The 17,919-nt window shown below is 37.4% G+C and overlaps 1 protein-coding gene across 1 annotated transcript in view; it reads left to right on the top strand.

Annotated features, from left to right (window-relative positions):
* The first annotated feature begins 636 nt into the window (after positions 1 to 636).
* The window catches only part of Med (Smad/Smad4 homolog Medea), a 34,015-nt gene continuing 16,732 nt past the window's right edge, over positions 637 to 17,919 (top strand). Inside the window, exons 1-6 of the mRNA XM_071595381.1 lie at positions 637 to 778; positions 3,114 to 3,218; positions 9,699 to 9,873; positions 11,413 to 11,772; positions 12,203 to 12,364; positions 16,179 to 16,412. Coding sequence (XP_071451482.1) covers positions 647 to 778; positions 3,114 to 3,218; positions 9,699 to 9,873; positions 11,413 to 11,772; positions 12,203 to 12,364; positions 16,179 to 16,412 — 1,168 coding nt within the window. The 5' untranslated portion in view covers positions 637 to 646. The remainder of the gene's footprint in view (positions 779 to 3,113; positions 3,219 to 9,698; positions 9,874 to 11,412; positions 11,773 to 12,202; positions 12,365 to 16,178; positions 16,413 to 17,919) is intronic.

Raw genomic sequence — 17,919 nt, 5'->3', positions numbered from 1 at the left:
TTGTCCATCATTACTGGATTATAATGGATGGCATAATGTATTGTTTTGAACCTCTGCTTGTCTCTTTGAATTTGAGTATATGTTGCTTTAGCAGTTTACATGTACCCATCTAGCATATGGTCCATGGCATTGAAGGCTATTCTAGTGAGCTATTTTGTACTATCATTTGTATATAGGTTTTTTATGTTGTACTCTTAGATGATTAATGGATAGTGTTAAAATTTTATCTCATCTCATTCTTTAAAAAAGTATTTATAAAGTAAACATACTATTAGAAAATGTATCAATTTTTGAACCCATACTCACAGTTCCAGTCTTTCTAAGGGAATGTAAATTGAGTAAACATATTTTGAAACCATGGCCACCATCGAGATTCCATTGGATGCATGAGCTACTGTCAGCATTCACCAAAGTGGCAAACATATTTAAATATCACTATTTAAGCATTAGACCAATAATTATCAGTTGGCATTCTTGTTTTCTTATTCATTTATCCTCTCTCAATTTCCAGGTGGAGGCGTGTGTGGGCTCAGTGTGGTCGCCGGTCGGCCCAGGGGTGGAGGGCCCTGGCGTGGGTGGCAGTGGGGTCGGAGGGGGTGGCGCCGGTGGGGTAGGAGGGGTGCCCCAGGTGGGGGGCCCGGCGACCATGACTTCGAATGCCCCCACGTCGGCTGATGCCTGCCTCAGTATCGTCCACAGTCTCATGTGCCATCGACAAGGGGGGGAGTCGGAAGGCTTTGCCAAGAGGGCAATAGAAAGCCTTGTTAAGAAGCTTAAGGTAAAGATGGGGAGAGTATTCAAAGTGAAATAAAGTTATGGAACATCTGTAACATGGAACATATGGAGATATGCAGTCTGTTGAGGATAATATAGCACAATTTTTATTGCAACATACTTGTATAAGTATTTCCATTTCATAAATTGTGTATAATTCTGAAGAATGTGATTTCTGTAAGCAGAAATAGTTTGGTGTTTTTGTAATAATTTATCGTGGTGTAGGAATTTAAAGGAGGTAGGAAAGATGGATGCAGAACATTTTAATCAAGAATATCATATTGAAGACTAATAGAGGGGATAATGTTAAGCAGGCAAGAAGATAGAGGAAATAAAAGGGTACATATGTTGGATGGAAGGGAGGTAGATAGTACGCAGACTTCAGGAATAGTTTAATGCAGTGTGGGGCATCTATAAGTTCCTTGTTGGACAAGGCTAAGAAGTGTGACAAAGATCAGTTAGTGTCAATCCAAACCCTACCTCAAATGATAGACTGCCAAATGATAACAATTATTGTGATATAGTACAAAATTCAAAAGCACAGCTGCATTTTGAACTAGTATAACCTTTCAGTACCCCTAATTAACCTCCATTGATCATTATTATTTAATTATTTTGATATGTTTATGAAAATCATTTTAAAACTTTTATTTTCATTTTATTAATTGATTCATGTACATATTATATTTTGAATGTGCCTCAAATTTTTGTTCACTGTATTGTCATCAGGTTATCCCACATCATCCAGCCAAATGGCAAAGTTATTTCTTGTTGCCATATAAACTCCCAAATAGTATGACGTTGGCTTTTTATATAACCATTGCATTTCAAAGAAATAGGTAACCTACTCCTTTGCGAATGTTATTTTAATCTCAGATGCTCATCCAAAACCCCATGATGTGTAGTTAACTTCATGTCATATTTAGGCTTAGACCTCATGTCAAACTCCAGGCATCAGTCCTAAATGGTCAACTCATGATCAAATTACCTTGCACTTCAGTATTTTCTTCACTTATATCTTGTCATAGAGATATCCTCAGTCACAGACTACAGTAGTGTCATCATCAGCATTCATTGATTCTAGTATTGCTTTGATAAATCAATTCCTTTTCCTGTTGATGTATTGATTTCTTCATGTATCTTTCAATTCCCATATGCCATTTTCTACTCCATGTGTCACGACCTGGGGTTTCCTATGTAGCTCTGCATATTTACTCTACCTTCTACAGTTATCTTTATGATGCTGTCATGCTGCTGCTTTATTGAACCTTATTTCTAGTTTTTCCTTGGTGCCCTTATTCTCAACTTTTTGCAGAACTAATTCATTAGTCATTTTATCTATCCATTTTTTGGTCTGATTTTCCACTGGATCCAATCCTCTTTTTTGCACTGCTCATAATGCCATAGGATCCAAAGTAGCAGAAGTACAAGTAGCTATATTTGATTAAAATGAGATTTATTTATCTATGAATGCTCATCGGACTCATTCAAGTAAAGACCTACGTTCCTTAATTTAGCATGCATCTTCAAAGTGATGGTAAAATCGCAAAAAAATTCTCGATTGCATGAGCACTTAATGAAATGAGAAATTTATTTACAGTATTTTGATACCTCATTAAACAGCTTAAAAATAGAGAAGGATGAAATTCTAAAAATTTTATGGACACATCTGTGTGACTCAATCCATATTTTCAATTATTAAAATGTAATATGCCTTGCAGAAATAATTCCCTTACTCCACACTTAGCACTTTTTTGGAAACAGTACCACTGTACACTCTGATATCATATCCACCACCTTGAGATGAATATTTAAATCTTTGGTTTTAAATCTTTGGTTGAATTTCTATTCATCTTGTAAGTAGGTTCAATATAAGGTTGAATATTATAAATTTAATGTTCAAGCATTGTTTTTTTATCTTTATTGTATGAAGGAATCGGAAATGAGTATGATATTAATACACCTCATGTTCTGTTTGTAATGGTAGAATATTTCAAACTGATGACTGCATTTTGGAACAGAGTAGTTGTCTAAATGGATGGTATCCTTCAAAAAGGTCCGATGTTAATCCTTTTGTGTACTTAAAGAGTAATCCCCTTAACCATTTAGGAACATTTAGTCATTGATATGGCTCTTAATTTTCCTTAAATTCCTTCGTTTCTTGCTTGGGGCATGCTTATTTTCTCCCTGGGAACCATCTCTTTTTTTGGCAGTTCCACATTTCTGTACAATGCTATTTTTCAAGGTTTAAACAATGTACTTCTTTAACTCTCCAAAACTGAACATGTGAAAAGTTTCATAAAATATTTTAAGATGTAAAATTCAATTTCTTCCCTTAGGAAAAACGAGATGAACTTGACAGTTTAATCACAGCAATCACAACCAATGGAGCACACCACAGCAAATGTGTTACAATCCAAAGGACCCTGGATGGAAGGCTTCAGGTAAATGCCCAGTGAATCATGTGATTTTTGCAATGGAAATCATAACACTTGTTTTTATATAAAATCTGCTGCCATGACCTAGGTTTGTGACAAATTTCAAGTTTATTTTTCATTGATGAAGAAGCTATAAAATATACTTCTATTGAAATGGTGTCTATGACTATAGCTTACTGCTATTTACTAGTAGGATTCACAAAAAGAAATAGTTTCTGAATATAAACCAGAACTACAATAGCACAAAAACTTTCACTTGAATGTGAAGGAAATGTATAATAAAAGAATTCCTGCATACATACTACCTTGATCAAAAAGTTCCCGGAATAACCACCGTGTGGCGCTCCCATCGTTCCGATTTGAGTTCTGTTTTTTTTGTTAAATTGGTACATCTGTTGTTGATATTCCCTTTAAATCTTAGTGTCATAAATTGACATTTGCAAAAGTTACGGTCGGTTTTCGGTATGTCCATCAGTGCTTCCTGCGATTTTTCCATTACTTCCTCTCGGCTGCTAAAACGCGTTCCCCGTAATGGTTTTTTAACTCGATTGAACAGAAAGAAGTCACAGGGAGCCAAATCAGGTGAATTCGGTGGCTGTTGGATGGTATTTGTTGCATTTTTCGTCAAAACATTACGAATAATGATAGCACTGTGCGACGGTGCGTTATCATGGTGCAAAATCCACGAGTTTTCTGCCCACATTTCTGGTCTCTTTCGGCGAATTGCTTCACGCAAACGTCTCATAACGCCCAAATAATACTCTTTGTTTACTGTCTGGCCTTCTGGCAAAAATTCATGATGCACTACACCGTTGTAATCCATGAAAACCGTCAGCATTGCCTTCTTTTTTGACTGAAAACGACGTGGTTTTTTTGGTCTCGGCTCATTTGGTGAACGCCATTCACTTGCCTGATGTCTGGATTGCGTGTCGTACTCATAAACCCACGTCTCGTCTCCAGTAATGATCCTTTTGATGAATGTGGGATCGGATTCAGCCTCGCAAATCATGTCTTTTGCGACGTCAACACGGTCTCTTTTTTGCATGAAATTGAGGTCTTTTGGCACCAACTTTGCTGCTTCTCGACGGAAACCCAAATCATTAACCACAATGTCTTGGGCGGATCCATAGGCAATGTTCAAGTCCTCCGCTATTTCTCTGATGGTTAATTTGCGGTTATTGACCAACATTTCTTTTACTTTATCAATTTTTTCACCGACTTTCGATGTCGATGGTCTGCCACTGCGTTCATCATCTTCGATTGACTCACGACCACTTCTGAACCGCTCGTGCCACTGGTAAACGACCGTTTTTTTTAGAGAATCGTTGCCGAAACACTTTTCCAACATTTCCAACGTCCGTGCGCCACTAAATCCGTTTTTTACGCAAAATTTAATAAAAGTTCGTTGTTGCAAATTTAAATCCATTTCTGCAATTGTAAAAAATCGCCAACACACACAGAGATAGATGTACTCTTGGCTACGTAACTTTTGCAAATGTCAAGTTATGACACTAAGATTTAAAGGGAATATCAACAACAGATGTACCAATTTAACAAAAAAAACAGAACTCAAATCGGAACGATGGGAGCGCCACACGGTGGTTATTCCGGGAACTTTTTGATCAAGGTAGTATATGATTTTAGCAGCAGTGTTGACAAATTTCTGGGGTTAAATGATAAATATATGTTTATGTTGTTGCTATGTTTATGTTGTTGCTAATTTTTTAATGTAATTATTCTCTTTTCTTCCTATAAATTGTTCAAATAATAAAAAAATTAAAATAATTTTTGGTCTGATCCAAGAATTTTTCGTTAATTCTAACCTGAAAAATCATGGTCCGTCTTATAAGCTGGGAAATACAGTAATATTTTTCCCTTGTTAAGAAATGAACAATGTAAGCATCACTAATAATTTGCTAGACTTCCCAGTTCTACCCCATAAGAAGAATGGGGAATTAACCATTATTATATTATAAATTAATTATGGTTTTGCAGATGCACATGGCAGGTTGGAACAGAGAAAAGTTGTACCAAGTAATGTCCCAAATTATAGTTGCTGGTTATGTGTCTGTGAATTTGTGTATTTTAGAGTACTTAACGAGATTAAAGATTGCCAGATATCCTGCCTTATTAACATGTTTAGTCAGTTAATTAGTTATTTTAGTACCTGCAAGCCACTGGAAGGGTGTGTGGCAGGGAGTGAATGCGCACCAGACTACATTTACCCGAATATGACTCTACCGCTATTGTACAATGTTATTCAGATCCCTTATCATTCGTGGAAAAAATGGCATCTTAAATCTGTCTGTTCTCCTTTTAAACTCTCTAATTTTATTGGCATGATCTCTCCTACCATAGTACGATGAGGATAATAATATATTTTCAATATCTCTGCTATAGAGACATCCTTCCAATTTATGCAAGTGATTTAATCTGTAATTTAACCTTCGATTGGTGAGTGATTCCCAGCCTAGCTCCTCTGTGCTCTATGTGATCCAACTCGGCAATTAATCCAATGTTATAAGGATCCCATGTACTAGCAGCATATTCTAAATGAGGCCTAACCAGCGAACGATAACATTTCTCTTTGATCTTTTCATTATATTAGGCATTAAGGTCATCTGATAAAGCTGCTGTGTCCCTAGGATCACTGATGTCACAGTAAACAACTGCATCATCGGCAAATAAACATATGAGTCGTGGCTAAGTGATCATATTATGTCAAACGAGATTTTTCCTCAAAATTTGGCAGTTTACAGAAGGGATAGGGATGGTCGTGGAGGGGGGATACTCATATGTGTAGATAAAAACCTAATAAGTACATTGGAATGGGTAAGAAATGATTGTGAGATGATGTGTGTTCATGTTAAAGGTAGGAATGGAGGGAAAATTTTAAAAATAGTTGCTATGTACAGAAGCCCCAACGAAGGGATGTACGCAGTCGAGGTATTAGCAGACATATGCTCGGCTAACCCTGAGGATCACACCCTCATAGCGGGGGACTTGAACCTTCCAGGTATTCAATGGTCGGCAGACGAGGTCACGGTGGGGGGTGGGAAGGCCCAAGAAATCGTTAGTCGTCTTATAAACGAGGAGGGTTTTGTACAGATGGTGGAAAAACCCACGCGCGGGGGAAACATCCTCGACGTCATACTTGTGAGACCGAAAAAGTGGGTAGGGGAAGTCGATGTCCTTCCGGGAATAAGTGACCATTCAGCTGTGCGTATGTATCTAAACTGGGAGAGGGCTCAGTATAAGGGGCTAGTAAACAAAAAGATAGTTTGGCAATATAAACGGGGTGATAGGGAAGGGTTCCAGACCTTTTTAAGGGAAAAGTATTCGCAATGGGTAAGTGGTGGGCAGAATGTAGAAGAAATCTGGAAAACATTTAAGGGGATAATGGAGGAGGGATTAAATAAATTTGTCCCGAAAAAAATTCTTAAAGAAAATACTGATCCAGAGTTCTACAACCGCAAAATTAGATCCTTGAAGAAAAAACTGAGAGTGATTCACAAAAAACGGAACGAGAGCTCGGAATGGCTCATAATTTACAAAAAATTAGTTCGTGAATTAAATAGGGAAAAGAAAATAGCCAAAGATAGTTTTCTACAGAAAATAATCGGGATAGATAATGGAAATAAATTTTACAAGTACCTCCGGAGGAGGAAAGACAACAGGGAAAACATAACAGCTTTAAAAAAAGAGGATGGGACACTAATCGTTGATGATAAGGAAAAGGCTAATACGTTTAACAATTGGTATGCAAGTGTATTTAAGGTTATGGTAAATAAAAAGGATCCTGTAGATTCATCTCTGAGTCAACAAGGAGGCGAAAAAATATTAAATACCAAAAGTATTAAAACGACCAGCGCAGAAATTTATAAAAAAATTATGAAAATGAGGGCAAATAAATCAAAAGGGCCAGATGGTATCTCAATTGACTTGCTTAAATTGGGCGGTAGTGTAGTTTCAAATTATATAAATCATTTATTCAATGTTACCTTAAACAATAATGCCCTGCCAAATGATTGGAAGGAGGCATATGTTACGCCAATTTTCAAAGGAGGAGATAAGGCACTAGTTGATAATTATAGACCGGTAAGCTTGACATCAGTTGTATGCAAGCTATTAGAAAAGATAATGGCTGATTATCTCTGGGACTTGTGGGAGAGTGAGAATTGGTTGTATAGTCGCCAATACGGTTTTAGAAAAGGGCACTCTTGCGAAACTCAGCTATTAGGGTTCTGCCAAGAAATGTTCGACTCTATGGATGCGGGAATAGAGGTGGATGCTATAATAGTCGACCTGTCAAAAGCCTTTGACAAAGTTGACCACGATCTCTTAATGCTTAAGATGGGCCAATTGCCACTACACACAGATGGAAGAGTAATCTCTTGGGTCAGAAATTTCATGGAAGGTCGAACACAAAGGGTCAAATTAGGAGAAGTGTATTCTGAAAAAGCAAGGGTAACATCGGGAGTCCCACAAGGAAGCGTACTTGGCCCGCTCTTGTTTTTAATATATATATAAATGATCTCCCAATAAATATTAATTCTCAGATAAGACTTTTTGCAGACGACTGTATTATCTACAGGAAAGTCGAAAATGACAGAGACCGTGACAAACTTCAAAGGGACATTAATAAAATGGCAGATTGGGTGACAAAAAATGGGATGGATATTAATGTTAACAAATGCAAATCAATCACTTTTAGCAATAAGGTAATTGGAAACAATAGGGAATATAAATTCTCAGAAAATGTCATTCCTAGAAGTGATACTGTCAAATACTTAGGTGTATATTTAACTAAGGACTTAGGGTGGGGGCTAAATGTGGAGTGCATCTATAAGAAAGCTTTCAAAACTCTTCATTGGGTAATGAGAAACCTCAAAGGGAGTGTTAGAGCAACCAAGGAGAAGGCTTATCAGACCCTAGTAAGGCCAATTTTAGAGTACGCTTCTCTTGTATGGGACCCTCATGAAGAAGGTCATATTAAAAAACTGGAAAAGGTGCAAAGAAAGGCTGCCCGATATGTACTGGGGAAGCATGGGAGGATGGAGAGTGTGTCTGACATGCTAGAAACGCTGGGCTGGGAACCTCTAGAATCTAGAAGAAAAGTAAGCAGACTTTGTGGAATGTTCCGAATTTTGAAGGGGGAGAAAGCTTGGGCAGATCTTAGGAAAGAGGCGGGGAACCCAAATTTTATAGGCAGAAATGATCACAAATTTAAGATAAAATGCCGGGCACAGAGAACAAATAAAAAAAAATTTTCTTTTCTAAATAGAACAATTGTTGAGTGGAACACTTAACCTGCAAAAATATTCGACCCCTTTCCTAACAGAGTGTATACTTTTAAGAATAGATGTAAGGCATATATGTAATAATTTGATTGATGTGTGGTGTATGGTATTATATGTAATAGCTTAATTTTTTTTTTAATTTATCTTTTTTTTCTTGCTGATAAATGGTTGTAAATGGGATGGGGATTCACTTGTTTTGTTAAAGAGATTTGTGTTTTGAAGTCTAGTTTTATGTATTATCTTTTGCAATTATTTGGGACTTGTGTGCCACCTGACAATGTCTATCAGCACATGTGTATTTTTAATAATAATAATAATATCTGACTAGTGACTATGGATTGATTGTTGTTAACATAAAGTAGGAATAAAAGAGGTCCGATAACACTTCCTTTTGGAACACCTGAAGTAACCTTTACTGTATTTGAGCTAACTCCATCTATGGTTACTCTTTTTATCTGATCATTAAAAAAGTCTTTATCCAACCCTGGATTTTTTTATCTTTGCCATATTTTTTTAGCTTTGTGAGTAGTTAATTATGAGGTACTCATTCGGAGGCTTTCTTAAAATATAGAAAAATCGGTTCCACTGGAAAATTGCTCTCTCCTGAAGTAAGAATATCATGAACCAAAATCACAAGTTGTGTCTTGCAGGATCTACCCTTTCAGAAACATTGCTGATTTTCTATTAATAACTTGTAGGGTACTAAAAAACTGAATATTTTTTTCTGTTGAATAATCTTTAGGAACTGCAGGTAATCACCATCATATTTAAGTATATAAATTTTCAGAATGGTGAATGGAATTAAGTATGGGATTAAGAAGCAAGCTTATATACACGGTGGAAACTCATACGACAAGTATAATTATGACCTTGATATTTATCGTACAGGGAAACACTTGTTTGGTGAAACAATTTTGTGTTTATAAATTAATTTTAACTGCAATCATGCATTTTATGCTGAAAAAAAAAATTATTTACTAGGTTTATTGATAGCAAATTATGTACACAATATAAAAAATCAAACAGCAATCTTGCTAGACTTCATATAAACTACTGTTTATTATTTTTGTGATTTTATATTGCTGCATTAAAAGTTATTATAATACAGGGTGAGCGTTATATCTTGGTAAAGTGTTGGTGCAAAATTGTTCTATGGTCTCATTTGTTCCTTCATCATGTTTTAAAGGTGGCAGGAAGAAAAGGCTTCCCTCACGTCATTTACGCCCGCATTTGGCGTTGGCCAGACCTCCACAAGAATGAACTGAAGCATGTGAAGTTTTGTCAGTTCGCTTTTGATCTCAAGTGTGACTCCGTGTGTGTGAACCCATACCATTATGAACGTGTTGTCTCTCCAGGAATTGGTTTGTAATTTTATGAATTTTTGGATGGCTCATTTATTTATTTATTTTTTAAAAGGAAGCATGTTAGTCATTTGCAGTCTACAAACTGATGATACACTAAATTAGATGTAGATTATGAAACTTTGATGCAATAGATAGTTGTTGTACACTTTCAGTAAAGAAGTTATTCAGTATAAATCTGTAATTTGGTTTGACAATTTCACAATGAAATAATCCTTGATAAACGAGTCAAAATGATAACATCATATGAAAGACCAGGCATTCCACCTGGTGGGAAACCTTGGTAAAATCACCTAATTTAACTCAGCGGAGAATATGGTCACATCTGGAAAAATCAGTATTTGACATATTTTGAGTAGGAAATGTTCCTACATGTCAAATTGATACATATTTAAAAGATTTTACTGATTCACCCCTCTTGTTCATCTTCATAGTCCATGACTTTCTTGAGCCACCTTTGAAATGAAACTAGTAGTTCATGCTTTTTGCAAAAATAAGGTCCTAAACCTTGGTTTAGGACCTTATTTTTATTTCATGATCTAAAACTTTTACTTTATGCTCAAGTATACCATGGTACATATGGTGTCTTTCCTGGTGAGCCAAGTCTGACTATGGCTATGGATAATTTAGATTCACACTTGAAATTGGACAACTGCCCTTGCCCAGCAAATGTTTCTGTCCATTTTCTCTTTATTATTGTCTAATGTGTGTAGCTGACAAAGAAACACCTCAAGGCATATAATGGATATGTCCTGAGTTGGTCAATTGTAAAGCATTGATGGTATTCTGTCATACTTATAAATTAGCATGATGAGTGAAAAATAACCCAATATTTTATCAATGAAAATTTAACCATGTTAATAAAATTGTGATTTTAAATCTGAATTCAGTTTTGCTCTGTATAGGTCAGTTTTACTCTTGATGTCTTAAAATATAAATTTTCATTGGGTAGAAGAGATTAAACCACTAATGTGTTCGAATTAGTATAGCATTTGGGTCAACTTCAACCCTGTAGATAAAATAGGAAGAAGTGAAAATTTCAATATAAAAAGTAGAATTTGAGTTTGATGTTTGATTAAAAAAGTTTTGTATTCGCTGCCTCAAAATTCATTTTTTTTGGCCGTTTTATCCTAATGGTAAATTTTTTTTCATAACTATGATTTCTTTAATAATTTTGGATTAGATAATACTCATTTAATTTAGAAATTTATTTATTGAGTGTAATCTCTCAAAGCAACATATTTTTATGACAAAGATTTTGACATTATATATGCATTTTTTAATTAAAGTTATGTTTAATTCCTTAAATGAAGTATCTCTTCAAAGTTTATTCATGTTCTGTATATTGTCTAGTTAGAAAAGTGCGCAAATTGTATGTGAAAATTATTTGATATTTTTACCTATTCAAAGGCTTCTAGTTCACTTTATTTTTAACCTTTCGGTAAACAGAATGGAAATTCCCTTAATTTTTCAAAGTAACCTTAAGCTAATGAGATTTCACTGTAATTTACTGCACAATCACCTGACTTTCCTCTCCAGACCTGTCTGGGCTCACACTTCAATCTGGTCCCAACCGTCTGGTCAAAGATGAGTACACGGCTGGGGGAGGAGGGAGCATGGATGTGGACGATGGAAATGATGTTGTACTGGTCATGGGGGGCAAGCCGGGTGTGCCAGGTGGTGGGAGTGTCCAGCAGGTGGGTGGGCCAGGACAGCCAGCGGGTGCCACGCAGACGGTGCATCATGGAGGAGGGGGAGGTGGGCCAGGACCAGCACCACCCCCGCCTCCCCCGCCACCCTTTGGCCTGGTGCAGTCTCCCATACAGCAAGTGCCGCAGCCACCTCCACAAGCCCACCCCTCTCACATGCCTACCCAGCCACCAGGACCCTCATCCTCAGGTGAGAAAAATTATGAATGCTTTATGGAGCCCTTCCTATTCTTGATTGATCATAGTCAAATGATGACTTAGCTTTTCAAACTTAATCAAAGTTTTTTGTGCTGAAACTAAAATAGTTTTTTAGAGTGATTTGTGGATTATTTTTTTACCATGTTCTCTGCAGTATCTAACTTATTCCCGAGTATGGATTCTCTCTTATAATTAACATCCATTTTGTCTTCTTCCATAATTCTTGTAACCATTTCCTTTCTATCGTGAAATTGTTCCAAATATTTAATCTCAACTTAAGATTTTCAAAATTGTATTTCAAATTGAACTTCTGTCCATGATTTACCTTTTTCTTTGTCTGGGTAGTTTTTAATTTGTCTTGTATTTCCTCAATTTATGTGGAAAATTTTGTAATAATGGATATCCATCATGATTTTCCTCAGTAAATGCTCACCTTTTGCCCCTTGGGCCCTCCTCACCTCCACCTCCAAGAGGACAAGTATTTTTTGGAGCAGAAGTTGGCAGTGGAGGTGGTGTTCCATCTCCAGTTGACACTGGTGTCCCTACCGGAGGAGTGGGTGGCAATGGGCCATCGTCAGTTGTTGGTGAGTGGGGTGCAGACTGTGAAGGGTTAAGTCAAGGGTCAAGTTGCACATTTTCTGTTGCAATTAAACTTTGCTAAAGCTGTGATGAAAATGACCCTGTAAATAATACATATCTATTTATCTAAGGAGAATTGAAGCTTCCAGCTCTGATTCCTTATGCTGGTATAGAGATGCATTTGACCTGAAGACATATTTTTATTAACAAGAATTATTAAAAAGTAAAATGTTTTTTTATATACGAGGGTCATCCGGAAAGTAGTACCCGTTCGTGAAATAAAGACACAAAAGTAAATATTAACAAACATAAAAAATTTTATTTGAAAGAGGATACTTTAAACTACTTCTCAACATAATCTCCAAGCAAATTAAGGCATTTGTCATAACGTGTGACAAGTTTCTGTATTCCTGCTGCATAGTCCTTCGCCGCCAGCTCATTGAGATACGCAAGGGACCCATCTTGCACAAATTTTTGCATAATGCAGATGGTGTTTAACAATTTCATGAACAATTGTTCGAGAAACATTGGGAAAATGCTCACAGATGTCATCAATTGTGACGCGCCGATCGTTCCTCACGAATTCGTCAACTGAGCTCACCAGTTGGTCTGTAATGACAGACGGTCTCCCCGAACGCTCATCGTCATGTGTGTTCCCCCTCCCCATGTTGAAGTTGCGACACCACCGCCGAACAGACGACTCGTCCATTACATTGTCTCCATACACCTCCTTTAATTGGCGATGAATATCACATGGGCGAACGTTTCTTGCATTGAGGAATTTAATCACTGCCCTCACTTCACAACTGGCGGCGTTCTCAATTTTTTTAAACATTGTAAACAATCACAGAAACAACACAGGCAATGCTAGCGTCACGCAACTTGGCTCAGAGAAGGCAGACAAGCCACTGAAGCTATCTGACCTCGTCCAGCGGCTACTCGCGTCGTCAGCACTTCATGCGGCACGAACGGGTACTACTTTCCGGATGACCCTCGTATATATATATATGAATCTGCATTTTGCAGGGAATCATTTTTGCCTCGATTGCCAATGACCTAGATTTTTTACTCAAAACTAAATCGATAATACATAACTCATAATATGAGGGTAGTTTGAAAGATTCTTGGAATTACCACCAGATGTCAGTGCTAGTGCAACAAGTTTCTCGGTTAGTATTAGGTAATCCTTTATGAGTAAACATGTAATGCATCAGTGCTCTGGGAAGGGATCTGCGGTTTGAACTCTCTGTTGTTGTTCCCATGTAGTGATTTGTGAAGATGGAAAAAGTTGAGATTCAAGCAGTGAATAAATACTTCGTATAGAAAGGTATGAAAGCAAAGGAAAATCATGCAGATTTCCAGAGCACTCTGGAGGACTCTGCACCTTCATATTCAAGTGTTGGCATGTGGACAAACAAGTTTCATTAAATGAAGAACACCATGTATTTTTCCACAGTTCTTTATTTTGGTACTGCTAGTTCCAATGCTTAGGCTTCATCATCGGGTACAAATTACTCCAGTTGCAGTCCATTTATATACCATTCTTTTGGGTGAGAAAGGGGGAAGGAGAGGGGGGAATGTGGAGGGGTTGCGATGGCGTTGATGGGAAGGAGGAGAGGGGTGTTAAGCATCAGGAAGAGCAATCAGTGGGGTCCACAGTGGTGGGGGAAGGGAGATAGGTCTTTCCGTAAAGGAAAGGGATGCTTCCAGGATTGGGGAGAGGTATTCAAACAATAAATCGTTGATCAAATTAACCTTTTTAAAATTCATTCTGATTTCCAGCTCTTCCCATTTGTCCATCCTCCTTTCTTATTCTATTTGGTGTATCAGTTCCGGGTTTAAATCGTTCCCATGGCTTTCTTCCTGCAGATGCTTGGCAAAGTGAGATTGCGTGAGGTCACATTTCCTAAAACAGCATTTATGTTCCTCCGCTCATGTTTTTATTGATCTCCCCATTTGGCCTATGTAGATAGCCCTGCAGTCCTTACAAGTAACTTCTACGAGTAATCATTGTGAAATCAATCCATAATAAGAGAGTCTACACCATTTATAATCTTTTATATCCCTATTAACTGGTTTAAACAAAAGATTGTTCATTCTAAGGGAATGTTTTCTGTGTAGTATTTTTTATATTGTATCTTCTTTGTACCCATTTTTCACTGCAATATCTTTTATTATTTTCAGTTCTTGAACAAAATTACTTTTAGAGAGAGGTATGCCCAGCTGTCTAGTTATCAGAAAATGAAAAGTGGATAACTTTTGAGATTGTGATGGCTGGATTTGAAGGGAATGATGTGGTCTGTGGCGGTACTTTTAAAAATTGCCAATTCAAAACCCTGTCCCTTTTTCGACACTGTGATATCCAGAACATTGAGTTTCCCATAATGTTCTTTCTCACTTGTGAAATTGATTTCTTTGCATTGGGAATTTAAGGTGTTCACAAAATTGTCTAATTATCTTTTAGTGCCTGTCCATATTGCAAAGATATTGTTTACATAACGAAACCAACGGGGATCGAGATGGTGCGGGGGCTAACATACTGGCTTCCCACCCAAAGGGCGCGGGTTCAAATCCCGGCGGTGTTGAATATTTTTCAGAGGTATCTCGATCCCTACTTGAGGTGCTTTGTGGGGGGCACTTTGAGTGAGTACGCTGTCCGTCGGATGGGACGTTAAACTGCGGACCCCTTGGCGCCTTTCATTAAGAGTAGGCTAATGCCGACGCCGGGTTTCTTTCCACCCTTCATCCTTTCCTGTTCATCCCCTATGGCGCAAATGACCTCAGCTGTCGGTCGCCTCCCCTAAATACTACTACTACTACAAAACCAACAGTGACTGTTCTTCGTAAAAACTGAGGGACTGCTGAATAGTTTTTCTTCAAAGTTGTTGATGTAAAGGTCAGCAAGGAGTGGTGATAAAGGAGACCCCATTGCTAAGCCTTTCACTTGTCTGTAGTATTCATCGTTAAACTGGCAATATTATTGTTCAACACACATTCTGTTGGTTTGGCCTCAGCACTTTTAAACACTCTTTCCACGGTTGGGGGAGCTTTCTTGGAGGGCGAACCTTTCTACTGATGAATGATGAATATCCTTAAAGTTTATTGTCATTTTAACAAATTATGAGCGAGTTATTAGAATAATAAAGGATTTTCTAATATATAAGTATGAAGGGCATAGAATGTACTTAATTAATTATACCTTGGGAGACAGTTGTCTCTTTGAATACGAAACACCACCAGTGTATAACAAGCAGAAAGAAAGCATAAATTAGGACTTCGTAATGTATTTTGAGATTGATGTTTCTAAGGGTTTATCAAGGGAACTACAATGTTTACTTGCAAGTTAACTGTCCTCGGAAAATGTAATAATTTCCCTATTCTTGTCTCTCCTGTCATAATTGATACTTTTTAATCTAATTATCAAACAATGAACCATCTCAACAAAAAGGTAAGAAGTGACTCTCTTCAGGATTGAGAGATAAATCACAGGAATAGGACAAACTATCTCTCACAATACCAAGTCACAACATACAGCATGCTCTTCAAACATGATTAATGAAAAACCAATCCCTGCTTGAGAGTGTGTTGAAGCTCAAAGAATAGGAAGAGGGAGAAATTGCCCCCACTCGAAAGTCCATTTATCCTCCTGTTTGTGGTTGAAACCACCAGATCTCATGAACTGACCTATTACCAAGGGGCACTTAATTCATATTTTACAGACCTGGTCCATGAAATGAATATAACCTGAAAAGCCTTTTCCAGGGTGTCCTGCCTTTTATTTGTCTTCTACAGTAGCATTTTATTACAATAAATTCACAGGAGGCAGCCAAAGTCCTGTCGGATCAGCACCTGTCTCTCCCCACAACCACCAGAATGGTTTTGCTACAAGTGGCGCAGGTGGTGGGGTTGGGCAACAAGGCTCCTCACCACCAATTGGCTTCCAATCAGGGGGAACTGGGGTGCAGGGAACATGGACTGGAAGCAACACACTCACATACACCCGGAGTATGCAGCCACCTGACCACAGTCAGGGTTCCCCGCATCCAGGATACTGTGAGTATCCAAGGACAGATCTAATTTCCTCTCCTACATCCCTGTTTCTTTCCATCTCTAGTATTTGGTTATATAACGAGTACATTTCTAAAACCAACCACAGGTTTAACCCAAGGGCTGGCCTATTTAACCTTGGGCTAATTATATTAAGCGCTATGCAACATGTGCAATTCACAAATGAGGATGGTTTTCCCTGTACCACATGTGGTTCCCCGTAAAGATATGGCACCTGAAATATTACTCAGATTTGGTGAAGCTGAAGGTTCCCAGAGGCATCATTGGGATCTAGTCAGTAGGTCAGCACTATACTCACTGGACAATTGTGCCCCTCTTCATGATCTCAGAACATGGCTTCAGTACACTGATGTAAAAAAAACAAAACAACGTATCTTTCCACCAAATTTTGTATTAGGTACGCCTAGTTTCAAAGCATCGAAGTCATCCTCAGGTACTAAGGCTGATCTTCCATTCTGCCAATGCATTGGAACTAGTTGTACCTGATAAAAAATTTTGTGGAAAGATACATGGTTTTATTTTTTTACTACAGTAATAATCAGTTTCCACAAAGTTAAGCCTGAATACATAAAATATGGTTTCAGTACTCACTTTTATGGGAATTCCTGTTAATTAAATGCACTTCCCAAGGATTATTTTAACTTTCACTACTACTACTCATACAGTTAAATGCTTGTTGCAAATACTATTTATCTTAGTTATAAATTTAGAGTAAATTCATGTTTGGAAAAAAATATTGTAATATATAGAATACATTAATATAGATTTGTAGAAAATATACCAAAATAATATAAAAGTTATTACGCTAATATCATACTACAGTAAGTCCTCAATTTACATAGCTCTTATTATTACTATTTCAGCCCATGCCAGAAAGAGATGTTGTAATGAGTTTTTCTCATATTTCCCAAATTTACATTTCATTTTTTAAAACCACAATGTGCATACAAAATGCCTATTTTGTATATTTCCATGGTTAGTCTTTTTATGATTTACTACCTTGATCAAAAATTTCCCGGAATTTATTCAGAAAAGTTAAAAATACAAGTTTATTCATCTAAATCTATATTGTCCCCTTCAAAGTAATCCCCATCGACTGCAACACACTTATGCCAGCGCTTGATCCAATCCTCGAAACATTTTTTATATTCGGTTTTCGGTATGTCCATCAGTGCTTCCTGCGATTTTTCCATTACTTCCTCTCGGCTGCTGAAACGCGTTCCCCGTAATGGTTTTTTAACTCGATTGAACAGAAAGAAGTCACAGGGAGCCAAATCAGGTGAATTCGGTGGCTGTTGGATGGTATTTGTTGCATTTTTCGTCAAAACATTACGAATAATGATAGCACTGTGCGACGGTGCGTTATCATGGTGCAAAATCCACGAGTTTTCTGCCCACATTTCTGGTCTCTTTCGGCGAATTGCTTCACGCAAACGTCTCATAACGCCCAAATAATACTCTTTGTTTACTGTCTGGCCTTCTGGCAAAAATT

Source organism: Hetaerina americana, unplaced genomic scaffold, assembly GCF_022747635.1.
Source record: "Hetaerina americana unplaced genomic scaffold, ioHetAmer1.1.p SCAF_7, whole genome shotgun sequence".
In the NCBI taxonomy this organism is placed as follows: Eukaryota; Metazoa; Arthropoda; class Insecta; order Odonata; family Calopterygidae; genus Hetaerina; species Hetaerina americana.
The sequence above is the reverse complement of the archived record's forward strand: the minus strand, read 5'-3'. Positions and strand labels throughout refer to the sequence as shown.